The sequence below is a fragment of the Ictalurus furcatus genome, chromosome 8 (assembly GCF_023375685.1).
Source record: "Ictalurus furcatus strain D&B chromosome 8, Billie_1.0, whole genome shotgun sequence".
Taxonomy (NCBI): Eukaryota; Metazoa; Chordata; class Actinopteri; order Siluriformes; family Ictaluridae; genus Ictalurus; species Ictalurus furcatus.
This window is the reverse complement of record NC_071262.1, coordinates 18,969,925-18,983,190: the sequence shown is the minus strand read 5'-3', so window position 1 is coordinate 18,983,190 and position 13,266 is coordinate 18,969,925. Positions and strand designations below refer to the sequence as shown.

At 39.6% G+C, this 13,266-nt stretch overlaps 1 protein-coding gene across 1 annotated transcript in view; it reads left to right on the top strand.

Moving 5' to 3' along the window:
• Positions 1-4,744: 4,744 nt before the first annotated feature.
• mapk8ip1a (mitogen-activated protein kinase 8 interacting protein 1a) overlaps positions 4,745-13,266 on the top strand; it is a 29,045-nt gene continuing 20,523 nt past the window's right edge. The window contains exons 1-2 of the mRNA XM_053631294.1: positions 4,745-5,659; positions 9,286-9,397. Of these exons, the coding sequence (XP_053487269.1) occupies positions 5,589-5,659; positions 9,286-9,397 (183 nt within the window). The 5' untranslated portion in view covers positions 4,745-5,588. The remainder of the gene's footprint in view (positions 5,660-9,285; positions 9,398-13,266) is intronic.

Below are 13,266 nucleotides of genomic sequence, written 5' to 3'. Positions count from 1 at the left end.
TTGCCATGTATTCTCCAACCTCATCAGGCATTATAGGAGAAGACTCAGAGCTGTTATCATGGCAAAGGGAGGTAGCACAAAGTATTGACTAAAAGGGTGCCAATAATTGTTGCATACTGTATTTAACAAATTTTATTTTATTTTAAAATATTTTTTGTTCTGTGTTTGCAATTATATGATATCCATGAGAGCAGAGTATTTATGTGAATTTATTATTTTTTTAACAGAAGATCAAAAGGTTAAACAATAAAGACAGTTTTTCACAGCCTTCTATGCTCATATTTTCCATGGGTAAATCTTCTGTAACATCAGCTCTGACTGTAGTTCCATCTATGAGGCAAATCACGGGTTTATATTCATGCGCTATTTGTAATATGTTATCGTTTCTATAGTAACAGCTAATTCACAGGGACTTGTATGACAGGCGCTTTACATTATCTAGGCCTCGTGAGAAGTACTGAACATTTTATTTAACAAAGAACAAGATATAATCGCTGAGATGCTGAAGATTTCTGTAAAGACAGGTTGATTTAACATTTTGGAAGGAGTCTCCAGTGTCAGCACTTTGTAATAGACAGAGGTAAAGCTGTGGGTTTTCTAAAACAGGAAGGTCTTTGTTTTTTCTGTCTTATTATCTTCATGAGAAAGTGATTGAAGGGCTGTATATATATATATATATATATATATATATATATATATATATATATATATATATATATATATATATATATATATATGTATATGTGTGTGTGTGTATATATATATGTATATATATATATGTATGTTAAAATGTAAATAATAATTTGTTTCACGGACATTCCACAATACTAAAAGTAACGGAATGGATCAAATGCATGATGCATGTTCTTTAATAGATAAAATGTAATCGTAGGCAAAATTCTTGTGGTATAAGAGGAATAAAACCTTTCACAATGTGCTGCTTTTAGAAAATAATCCATTTTTGAATGTAACTCTGCATTAACTCTCATTGATTATTTCCCAGTCAGATTCAACCGTGAGTTTAACAGTGCTGCGGGATTAATTTAATGAATGGAGGAAGCCAGAAATTACAATCGAAATAAATTCAATCATCTGTCTGTTTAGACATCTCTTCTTTCTAATACATTTAAACCCTCCAGTCTATCTAGCTTCTCTTTTATCCCACTAGAGGGTGACACCGCTTTTCTCATTAAACATAGCCTCGCCCTTCTCTCTCTCTAACATACAGTACACATTTAACTGGTTCAATTTTACAATTAAAAAAACTGCTCTGATCATACTTTGAAATGTCCCACTATATAACGTACAATGATCAGACATAACATTAAAACACTGACAGGTGAAGTGAATAACATTCCTTATCTCATTACAATGGCACCTGTCTACATTCAGCGGTCTTGTGGAGTCCATGCCTTGATGGATCAGAGCTGTTTTGGTGGCACAAGGGGGACCTGCACAATATTAGGCAGGTGGTTTTAATGTTATGGCTGATTAATGTATATTAAACTGTTCAGATTTAATTTGTAAGAAATTGTTTTCCATCAAACATAACAGCTGCTTTTACGCTATACAAGGCCGAATGTTTCTCTCAGTCACACTGCAGTGTTTCAACAGCTGCATTTCTTTACTTAATCAATAAGGCTGAGGTTGGAGTCGGACTGGGTTGGAATTTTATTTAATTCTTAATCTCCTCATATTGATTGATGAACACTATTGCTGCAGTCGACTCGAGCTCATAACTTATTCACAACCTCCAACCAGGGGGAAAAAAACAAAACAAAGAATTCCTAATCAGGAAGTCGGGATGGTTTCGTCAGCTCCGAGTTCAGCAGGTGACATAAAATCAACATGGCCGCTCACAGCATCAGCAGTAAACAAAGTAATATGTGCAGTGTGGGTCTGATAGGTCACATGACCTTCCTCGAGGCTGCCTCACTGCAGGTAACTAGATACTTTTCAAGTCAATGCAAGGTCAAATGTCACATATAGGGCAGAAGCTGTATTACAAGGCCAGTAACTGTCCAATTCAAGTTATACACACACACTTCATGCTGTTGAACACTTAGGTGGTACACTGTAAATATATTTATTAAATGTTAACAGTTAAAAGTAAAAGTAGCATTTTTGGGGCATTTCCTAGGCTGTTTTTTCCTCCGTTGTTATGTAGGACGTAAAAGCACGACAGGGAATGTTATTATAGGAAAATAATGATTGGTGTGAAAGACTGTTACCACCCCAAAATGTTTTATTTTCTAAAAACAGCACATCCTGAAGTTTTATATTCCTCTTATACCGCAACAATTACTGTACGATTTAATTTATTAAATAATGTCGCATCATACGTTAATCCGTTTATTGCTACATTTAATGTTGTTGAATGTCCATGAAACACGTTCCTGTTATCACTTACATTATAACATAATTAATAATACTCCTTCCTGAAGACTTACATTTGACTGTTCCAAAGCACTGACACTGAAGACTCCTTCCATAATTGGTACATAAACATCTCCTAACCATATCAACGATTAGATGTTTTTAATAAACAACAAATTTTGAAACGTATTTATTATTAGGCTTAGACTCCGTGGGCTAGCCGCCACGCTAATCGCCGTGATTTAGAAACCATAACGTTTATATAAACCTGTGATTTCAATTTCAGCCTAATTACGGTCCGAGCTGATCTTATAAATAATGAGTCCTCACCTTCTGACCAATCAGAATCCACAGAATTGGGGCTCCATATGATTTTGCCTTTTCTTCAAAAGGTGCAGTTTTTTCGACTGTGCAGTTGTGCTGATGCAGAACAGCGTGTGTTCGTGCGCGTTCATGAACGAGATCTAATGAGGTGATAATGCCTGTAAAAGCCCTGTACTCAGGTGGATGTCCACATGCAGACCGATGACTACATCTACACTACATCTCTGGGGATCTTTCAAGAATTACATACGTTAGCATTTAAAGAGGCAATTTGTGACTTTGAGCCCCCTATTGTGAGATGTACAGTGAATCACAATTGTAATGAAAATTTCATAAACAATAAGTAAGGAATGAAACATGGCAGGAGAGGGTGTTGATAAGAAAATAATGCAAACTATTTCTGCTATTTTACAAAAGGGTTATTTAAAAGTAAGACTGTGGATTAATTATGTTTGAACAAGTACAGTATCTCACAGAAGTGAGTGCACCCCTCACATTTTTGTAAATATTTGATTATATCTTTTCATGTGACAACACTGAAGAAATGACACTTTGCTACAATGTAAAGTAGTGAGTGTACAGCTTGTGTAACAGTGTAAATTTGCTGTCCCCTCAAAATAACTCAACACACAGCCATTAATGTCTAAACCGCTGGCAACAAAAGTGAGTACACCCCTAAGTGAAAATGTCCAAATTGGGCCCAATTAGTCATTTTCCCTCCCCGGTGTCATGTGACTTGTTAGTGTTACAAGGTCTCAGGTGTGAATGGGGAGCAGGTGTGTTAAATTTGGTGTCATCGCTCTCACACTCCCTCATACTGGTCACTGGAAGTTCAACATAGCACCTCATGGCAAAGAACTCTCTGAGGATCTGAATAAAAGAATTGTTGCTCTACAAAAAGATGGCCTAGGCTATAAGAAGATTGCCAAGACACTGACACTGAGCTGCAGCACGGTGGCCAAGACCATATAGCGGTTTAACAGGACAGGTTCCACTCAGAACAGGCCTTGCCATGGTCGACCAAAGAAGTTTAGTGCACGTGCTCAGCGTCATATCCAGAGGTTGTCTTTGGGAAATAGACATATGAGTGCTGCCAGCATTGCTGCAGAGGTTGAAGGGGTGGGGGGTCAGCCTGTCAGTGCTCAGACCATATGCCGCACACTGCATCAAATTGGTCTGCATGGCTGTCGTCCCAGAAGGAAGCCTCTTCTAAAGATGATGCACAAGAAAGCCTGAAAACAGTTTGCTGGAGACAAGCAGACTAAGGACATGGATTACTGGAACCATGTCCTGTGGTCTGATGAGATCAAGATAAACTTATTTGGTTCAGATGGTGTCAAACGTGTGTGGCGGCAATCAGGTGAGGAGTACAAAGACAAGTGTGTCTTGCCTACAGTCAAGCATGGTGGTGGGAGTGTCATGGTCTGAGGCTGCATGAGTGCTGCCGGCACTGGGGAGCTACAGTTCATTGAGGGAACCATGAATGCCAACATGTACTGTGACATACTGAAGCAGAGCATGATCAGTATGCAGTATTCCAGCATGATAACGACCCCAAACACACCTCCAAGACGACCACTGCCTTGCTAAAGAAGCTGAGGGTGAAGGTGATGGACTGGCCAAGCATGTCTCCAGACCTAAACACTATTGAGCATCTGTGGGGCATCCTCAAACAGAAGGTGGAGGAGCACAACATCTCTAACATCCACCAGCTCTGTGATGTTGTCATGGAGGAGTGGAAGAGGACCCCAGTGGCAACCTGTGAAGCTCTGGTGAACTCCATGCCCAAGAGGGTTAAGGCAGTGCTGGAAAATAATGGTGGCCACACAAAATATTGACACTTTGGGCCCAATTTGGACATTTTCACTTAGGGGTGTACTCACTTTTGTTGCCAGCGGTTTAGACATTAATGGCTGTGTGTTGAGTTATTTTGAGGGGACAGCAAATTTACACTGTTACACAAGCTGTACACTCACTACTTTACATTGTAGCAAAGTGTCATTTCTTCAGTGTTGTCACATGAAAATATATAATCAAATATTTACAAAAATGTGAGGGGTGTACTCACTTTTGTGAGATACTGTATATGATGAAGATTTTGGGTGAGATTACCTTTTAGATCTCTACCAAATCATGTCTTGACCAATTGTGTATCTTTCGAGTAAGTGTAAATGGTGTAAATTTGATTTTCACCAAACGTTTCCTTTAATGTGGACACAACAATGTTCCAGGTTCTTCGTATTATTTTCTTTTTGTATTGTGAAGCTCATTGTGGCTTCCTCTGAATTTGAAGTGCGGAATTATTTTGAAGCCTTCTGCTGGTAAATGAGCTATAATTGCATAGGCTCTGAGAGGTAGTGCTACAGTCTGGGTGGGGCTGTGTGTTTATTTTCAGTCCTTATCAGTGCCATCAATCCTACTAGTCGTGTTTTTCCTTATGCTGCTGCTGGCCAGAGTCTCCAAAATGTGTGAGGAGGAGGAGGAGGGAAGAAACCTGAGCCGCATCGATCCACACCATCAGTCAGATCAGCGGCAGGCCTTTTAAAAGAACCCTGCCTCTTTCTCCGCCTCTTTCTCCATCCACTGCTGACTGTAATTGACCCTGGGAAGGACACACACACACACACACACACACACACACATACACACATACACACACGTACACATAAGCAGGGAGTGTCCAAGCTTCAGTATGATGCTGATTAGAAGATCGGACGACGTGCTGTTTCTTAGTAACTTGTCTTTGCTGCTTTAGGATTCCCCAGGAAAACACTAGGACCACTCGTGTGTGGAAGTGTGTGTGTGTGTGTGTGTGTGTGTGTGTGTGTGTGTGTGTGTGTGTGTGTGTGTGTGTGGCGTCATTATTGCCTGGTCTCATTCCACCCCAGATGGTGCTCTGCTTGGTCATGGACTCCAGGGAGGATGGAGATGCCTGGATGGAGGAGCAGTGGGAGAAATGGTACTGTACACACACACACACACACACACACACACACACACACACACACTGGGCCCACCCAAAAAACAAAAAATAAAACAGTTTTTATGCAGAGACAAACTTTATGATTTTTAACAGAGCTTGTACTAGTTTTAACAGCTTTTACTAGTTTGGCACAAGATATGTCAGTGTTTTTTTGTTTGTTTGTTTGTTTGTTTTACTGGAAGTAAAAGATTTGGATTTAAAGCAAATGTGAAAGGCTTTGCAATAATGTCCTGCACTTTACTGACCTCAGATTAGTGTGAAGCGAGCAGAGCAGAGCATTTTATTAGGATGAAGTGATCACAGATCAGGTTGAGTATACAGTACAGCAAATAGATGGGTGACTAGCAGGGCTGCACAAAAAGTATTTAGCTAGTCCAGTGTACTGCAGGATTGTCCTACAGGAATTTAAGCAAAGCAAATGTTATTTTTAGCCTTTGTAGGTTTTAGTTGCTTAATTGTTTTATTTGTCTTTTCTTATTTTTAATAAAGATGTCATTTTATCGAGAAGAGGCCAACGTTTTCTCCATTAATTTAGTTTGGTCATTCATTCAATTATTTATTTATTTACTTACTTATTTATTTATTTATATTCATGTATTCTTTATTTTATTTGAATTTATTACAGGTTTCTGCATCAATATTCCTGTAAGACTTCACAAACAATATGCTGTATAGTGAGTGCTTTGATTACGTTCATACTATAAGAGTCAATTTTCTCACTGAAACTTTTCAGACGAATTAAAAACTGCACCACTGACCAGAGGTTAATTACCCATAACATTATAACCTTTCATTTTTCCCCAAATGATTTAATATTTTTTTATGGAAATGTTGAGGTAATGAGGAAGTAAAGATGTGATGCTCTTCTGCTGAGGCATTTCGTTGTGAAGTTGAAAAAAAAATGTCTAAGTATTAAGATTCCTTATTTTTCCATGTTTAGCTTTATGCATCATGATGATACTTGGTATTATAATAAGATAGAAATGAATTGTTTGAGGTTGTACCAAAGAAAAGTGCTGCAGTTTTCTAGTTTCTGCTGTCTGCATGAAATCTGTGCAGCGGAGAAGCTGAAGAAGGTCCCACCCATGGCGTCATTCAGTCGTTTCAGGATCTTTGCAGTTCTGCTTTGTACAAATCCTACATTGTTGTAAATAAAGTAGACATTTGGATTCATCAGAGTTATCTAAAGATATGTAAGAAATATGTAAGAATGCAATTTTCCCTCAAAAACAGTAGTTGCATGTTTTTCTCTAGTCCAGCTCTCTTTTAAACAAGTCTAGTTATTCATGATTTGTGATTTATTTGTCAAGTCAAGTGGGTATTTATTGTCATTCCTCTATATACTGCAGCTTGTATACATTGGAACGAAATTATGTTTCTTCAGGACCATGGTGCAACACAGAACAGTACACAAGACTACTTAAAGTGCAAATACACAACAGTGTCAGACAAGTGCAGGGCAATCAATACACAGAACAAAACAATAAATACACAGGAGTGAAAATACACAGAATGTGGACTGTAAACTGTAAGCTATTGTGTAATGTAGCAGCACAAGGATAGCAGCAATATTGGAAGTAAAAACCAGTTCTATAATATAAAGTGACTGATGCAGCTATGTAAAGTGCACTGTTAGTGTAGTGGTACTGAGTCTTACTGGGTTAGTGTAGTGGTACTGAGTCTTACTGGGTTAGTGTAGTGGTACTGAGTCTTACTGGGTTAGTGTAGTGGTACTGAGGCTTACTGGGTTAGTGTAGTGGTACTGAGGCTTACTGGGTTAGTGTAGTGGTACTAAGTCTTACTGGGTTAGTGTAGTGGTACTGAGGCTTACTGGGTTAGTGTAGTGGTACTGAGGCTTACTGGGTTAGTGTAGTGGTACTGAGGCTTACTGGGTTAGTGTAGTGGTACTGAGGCTTACTGGGTTAGTGTAGTGGTACTGAGGCTTACTGGGTTAGTGTAGTGGTACTGAGTCTTACTGGGTTAGTGTAGTGGTACTTAGTCTTACTGGGTTAGTGTAGTGGTACTGAGGCTTACTGGGTTAGTGTAGTGGTACTAAGTCTTACTGGGTTAGTGTAGTGGTACTGAGGCTTACTGGGTTAGTGTAGTGGTGCTGAGTCTTTCTGGGTTAGTGCAGTGTGTAGTGGTACTGAGTCTTACTGGGTTAGTGTAGTGGTACTGAGGCTTACTGGGTTAGTGTAGTGGTACTGAGGCTTACTGGGTTAGTGTAGTGGTACTGAGGCTTACTGGGTTAGTGTAGTGGTACTGAGGCTTACTGGGTTAGTGTAGTGGTACTGAGTCTTACTGGGTTAGTGTAGTGGTACTGAGTCTTACTGGGTTAGTGTAGTGGTACTGAGTCTTACTGGGTGTAGTGCAGTGTGTAGTGGTACTTAGTCTTACTGGGTTAGTGTAGTGGTACTGAGTCTTAATGGGTTAGTGTAGTGGTACTTAGTCTTAATGAGTTAGTGTAGTGGTACTTAGTCTTAATGGGTTAGTGTAGTGGTACTGAGTCTTACTGGGTGTAGTGCAGTGTGTAGTGGTACTTAGTCTTAATGGGTTAGTGTAGTGGTACTGAGTCTTACTGGGTGTAGTGGTACTTAGTCTTAATGGATTAGTGTAGTGGTACTTAGTCTTAATGAGTTAGTGTAGTGGTACTTAGTCTTACTGGGTTAGTGTAGTGGTACTGAGTCTTACTGAGTTAGTGCAGTGCGTAGTGGTACTGAGTCTTACTGGGTTAGGTGTTTGACTAGCCCAGGTGAGCGTTGGGAGGCAGCAGGGTGTTGAGTAATCTGACTGCCTCAGGGCAGTCAGAGTCTGTTGCGGAGTCTGCTGGTGGTCGCACGGATGGTCCTGTACCTTCTGCCACATGGCAGGAGGGTGAAGAGTCCATGAGAGGGGTGAGAGAAGTCATCCACAATACTGGTGACTTTGTGGATACAGCGGTTGTTTTAATCTAATACTGAAATTATAAGAACAATTTTTCAGCGTGTGTTGGTGTGTTTATGTGATAATGAGACAGTAAGCACATCTAGGAATCATTCTCAGCTTGGCTGCTCGTGGCACTAATGCATGTGAGGTTATGCAGTTCTGGAGACGGCGCATCATCCTCACTCCATCAGTTCCTCCTCAAGCTGAACATTAGCAGAACTCAGCTCATATCATGTCTCCCAATTTGTTTAGAGCCATACTTCAGAGTCTGAGCTCACTGAGCAGATGTGATCTTATATGTTGTTTTAGGTCCCAGAGTGCTTTGCACCATGGTGTACCTAGATACCATGTTATAGATCTGAGCTCATAATGTATAAGAGAAACAGAATATACACTACAGTGCAGACGTCTTAGGCACATGCAAAGAAATTCTGTATCGCAATCATCCTTTCAAAATTCTGAAATGAAATATTTCTACATATAAAGAACTGACTATAAATAATAAACAGTCAATATTTGTGTATTCTTATATATAAAACTGCACCAGTTCTATTAGACACACTGTGGTGTGTCAAGTATGTTGGAGAACTTGGAGGTCTTTGACTGTCACTCTTCCTTCTGTTTTTGTTCTTTAAGTATTCATTTTAATGTGTGTGTGTGTGTGTGTGTGTGTGTAGGCTAACTCATGACATGAGTCTGGATGAGTATGAAGATGACGACCTGTCAGAGGTGACGGAGATCACAGATGAGAATGACGACCGTCTGAGCCGCAGTGACTATGATATTCAGGTAAGACCCACCAGGGTATAAAATCAGTTGGAAGATAAAACCTCACGGTATTAAGGTTCCAAATCAGAAACTGATTTCTCTCTTGGACGGCAGCATTATTGTTAGGACTCGAATTTGTGATCCTTTGACAAGAAGAAAATATTTGCTCTTGTGTTGTTGTTTGGGAGTTCTTATCTCATCTTATTGACTTGTTTTAAAGTTATAAGTATGTTTTATATATTTTATTGTTTCTAGTGAAGCCCTTAGTGGCTTAGAGGTTTGCACGTTTGTCTCACACCTCCATGGTTGGGGGTTCAAATCCCACCTCCTGCTTCAGGGTTTTCCTCCAGGTACTCCGATTTCCTCCCCAAGACCAAAGACATGCGTTGTAGTCTGATTGATGTTTCCCAATTGTTTATAGCGTATGAATGTGTGTGTGATTGTGCTCTGCAATGGGTTGGCACCCTGTCCATGGTGTACCCGCCTTGTTACCCGAGTTCCCTGGGATAGGGGTTCCCCTGCAAACCTGTGTAGGATAAGCGGTGCAGAAAATGAATGGATGGATATTTCACTCTTTAAAATGACCAACTGGCTCTCATATAAATCTTTTTGTTTAACACTTTTCATACATTTCACACTTTTCATTTAGTCATACCTTATTTAGCTGCATTTTATTTTCAGTACAGTTGTGTCCATCCTAATCAAGTCATTTTGTAAGGTGTAATCAGGATGATTGTGCTAAAGATGGTCCTCTAGAACAGTGGCTTTTAAGCTGTGAGGTGTGTCCTTCTTTTGGGTGGCTGTGGAACTGTTAGAGGACAAACAGAATGCATTTTAAACTGAACTTTTATGCAAAAACATTTGCTCCACAGTTACAGGGTCAAGTTTCTTAAATCCTGAGCTTGGGTTCCGGGCTGTCTTGAGTTTTGCATTGTTCAAACAATTGCAAACACAACACAGGTTTTTTTTTTTTTTTTTTTTTTAAATCTTTGTTAAATATAGGTGTGCCTCAATTATTGGTACCCCATGAATTCATATGAGAAAAATATATTTGAAGTATATTCCCATTGATATTTTACCTTTCTTTAGTACACCTGGGTGACTAGGAACAGGAAATTGTCATGAAACCATGACTTACTGTTTCACAGGGGTATAAATATGAGGTAACACATAGGCATAATTTCCTTAGTCTTACCCATAACAGTGAGTAAGACCAAGGAATATAGCTGTGATGTGCAGCAAAAGGTTGTTGAGCTTCACAAAATGGGAAGTGGCTATAAGAAAATAGCACAAGCATTGAAAATGCCCATTTCCACAGTCAGGGCAATAATTAAGAAGTTCCAGTCAACTGGAAATGTTATGAATCAACCTGGATTTGGATGTGTGTCTATATTGTCTCAATGCACTGTGAAGAGGATGGTTCGAGTAACCAAAAAATCTCCAAGGATCACAGTGTCTTGGGGTCAGAAAGTCTCCAAAACTACAATCCGAAGTTACCTACATCACCACAAGTTGTTTAGAAGGGTTTCAAAAAAAAAGCCTCTACTCTCATCCAAAAATAAACTCGAGCATCTTCAGTTTGCCAGACACTACTGGAACTTCAAATGGGATTGGGTTCTATGGTCAGATGAAACCAAAATAGATCTTTTTGATAATAAACACCAGAGGTGGTTTTGGCGCACACAGAGAGTTAGCCATATGGAAAAGTACTTCATGCCCACGGTTAAATATGGTGGTGGCTCTTTAATGTTATGGTTCTGTTTTTCTGCCAGAGGACCTGGACATTTTGTTAGGATGCATAGCATCATGGACTCTATCAAATATCAACAGATATTAAATGAAAACCTGACTGCTTCTGCCAGAAAGTTTAAAATGGGCCATGGTTGGATCTTCCAGCAGGACAATGATCCAAAACATACATCACAATAAACACAAAAATGGTTTACTGACCACAAAATCAAGATCCTGCCATGGCCATCCCAGTCCCCTGTACTTGAACCGCATAGAAAACCTGTGGGGTGAACTGAAGAGGAGAGTCCACCAGCATAGACTTCGAAAATTGAAGGATCTGGAGAGATTCTGTATGGCGGAATGGTCTCATCACCCTTGCCATGTATTTTCCAACCTCATCAGGCATTATAGGAGAAGACTCAGCGCTATCTTGGCAAAGGGCAGTAGCACAAAGTATTGACTAAATAATAATAATAATAATTGTTGCATACCGATATTTAAAAAAAGATATTTTTTGATAAACCTGTGTTGTGTTTGCAATTGGTTGCTATCCATGAGAGCAGAGTATTTTTGTGATTTTTTTTAAGGTTAAACAATAGACATTTTTCACAGCCTTCTTTGCTCATATTTAACAAGGGTGCCAATATTAGTGGAGGGCACTGTAGATGAACTGATAGATAGATTAACACACAGTCAGACAGACAGATTGACTGAGTTCAGAAGCAAAGCAACATTTTGACAGAATGACCAAGAGGTAGAAGGAGAGACACAGTCAGACAGTCAGACAAACAAAAAGACAGACATACAGAGAAGCAGACAGATGGACAAAATGCCAGAAACAAAGACAGGCAGAGAATCTGAGAGATATAGTGAGAGAAAGACAGACAGAAAGATAGAAAGACAGACAAATAAACTGTCAAAAAGGGACAGATGAATATATGAATATATATATTTGCCAGTAGGCAAATAGACAGATCGATGGATAGACCAAGGTATAGAGGGATGACAGACAGAAAAATATACGTATACATAGACATATGGTTGGATAGACACATGGATAAATAAAAGGATAAAGACAGACAGACTAACATGTAGATGGACAGAAAAACAGACAGATAAACAGAAAGACATACAGAGAAGCACACAGATAGATGGACAGGTGAACAAATGGACAGACAGATAGATAGAATGACATGTGAAGAGATGGACAAAGAGAGAGAGAGATGGATGCGTGTCTGCATGTATAGACAGACAGATAGATGGACAGGTGAATGGACAAACATATAGATGGACAAAGATGGATGGAGGCATGGATAGACAGACAGATAGATCGACAGATGGACAGACAGACAGATAGATGGACAAAAGACAGACAGAAGGAAATATGTTGGACAAGAAAAACTGTCAGACCAATTAATAGAAGGTCAAGCAGAAGAACAGTGCGACAGACAGACAAGCTGACAGATAGATGACAAATAGTCATCCAGTTAATTGGACAGAGAGACTGGTGTAGTTGAAAAGTCAAGCAGACAGATAGCAGGATAGATGTGTAAACAGACAAAAATTCTGGACAGACAGTCATATTCCTTGTGCTAATGGAACCAATCTGCTATGACATCACACACTGGACATTTTGGTAGAAAAGATGGAGCAGGTGGGATTTTATCAAAGTTTATTTAGCCACAATGTCATCCATCACGTAATTACAGCATCACACTAATAAAGCTTTTATAAAGTTACACGTCAGCGTGTTTTATTGCGAGAGAGAGTTATTGGGCTGAAAGAGAAGCGCTCAGTGAGTAGAGCGTCATATTATGCTGTCCCCTACAGGGAAAATAGTTTTTTGGGTCATCTGATTCTCCTTGGAGGAGCTCGCTGGTTCCGGCTTCCTGTCTGGGTGAATGCAGAGCCGGTCCTCCTCTCAGTCGAGTGTGTGTGAGGAGAGGCGGCTGTGGCAGATGTGATGTTTTCAGCGAGAGCCAAAGTCAATTATCAGCTTTAATCACAGGCGTTAATGTAGGGAGTGGAGCTTAGATCCAGACGAATGGGACAAGGCCCAAGAATTCACAAGCATGCACATTTAGCATTATAACATCTCTTATTGCACAAATAACTAACCTTTTTTTTAAATAATAATTTTATTTGAACAATGCTAGACA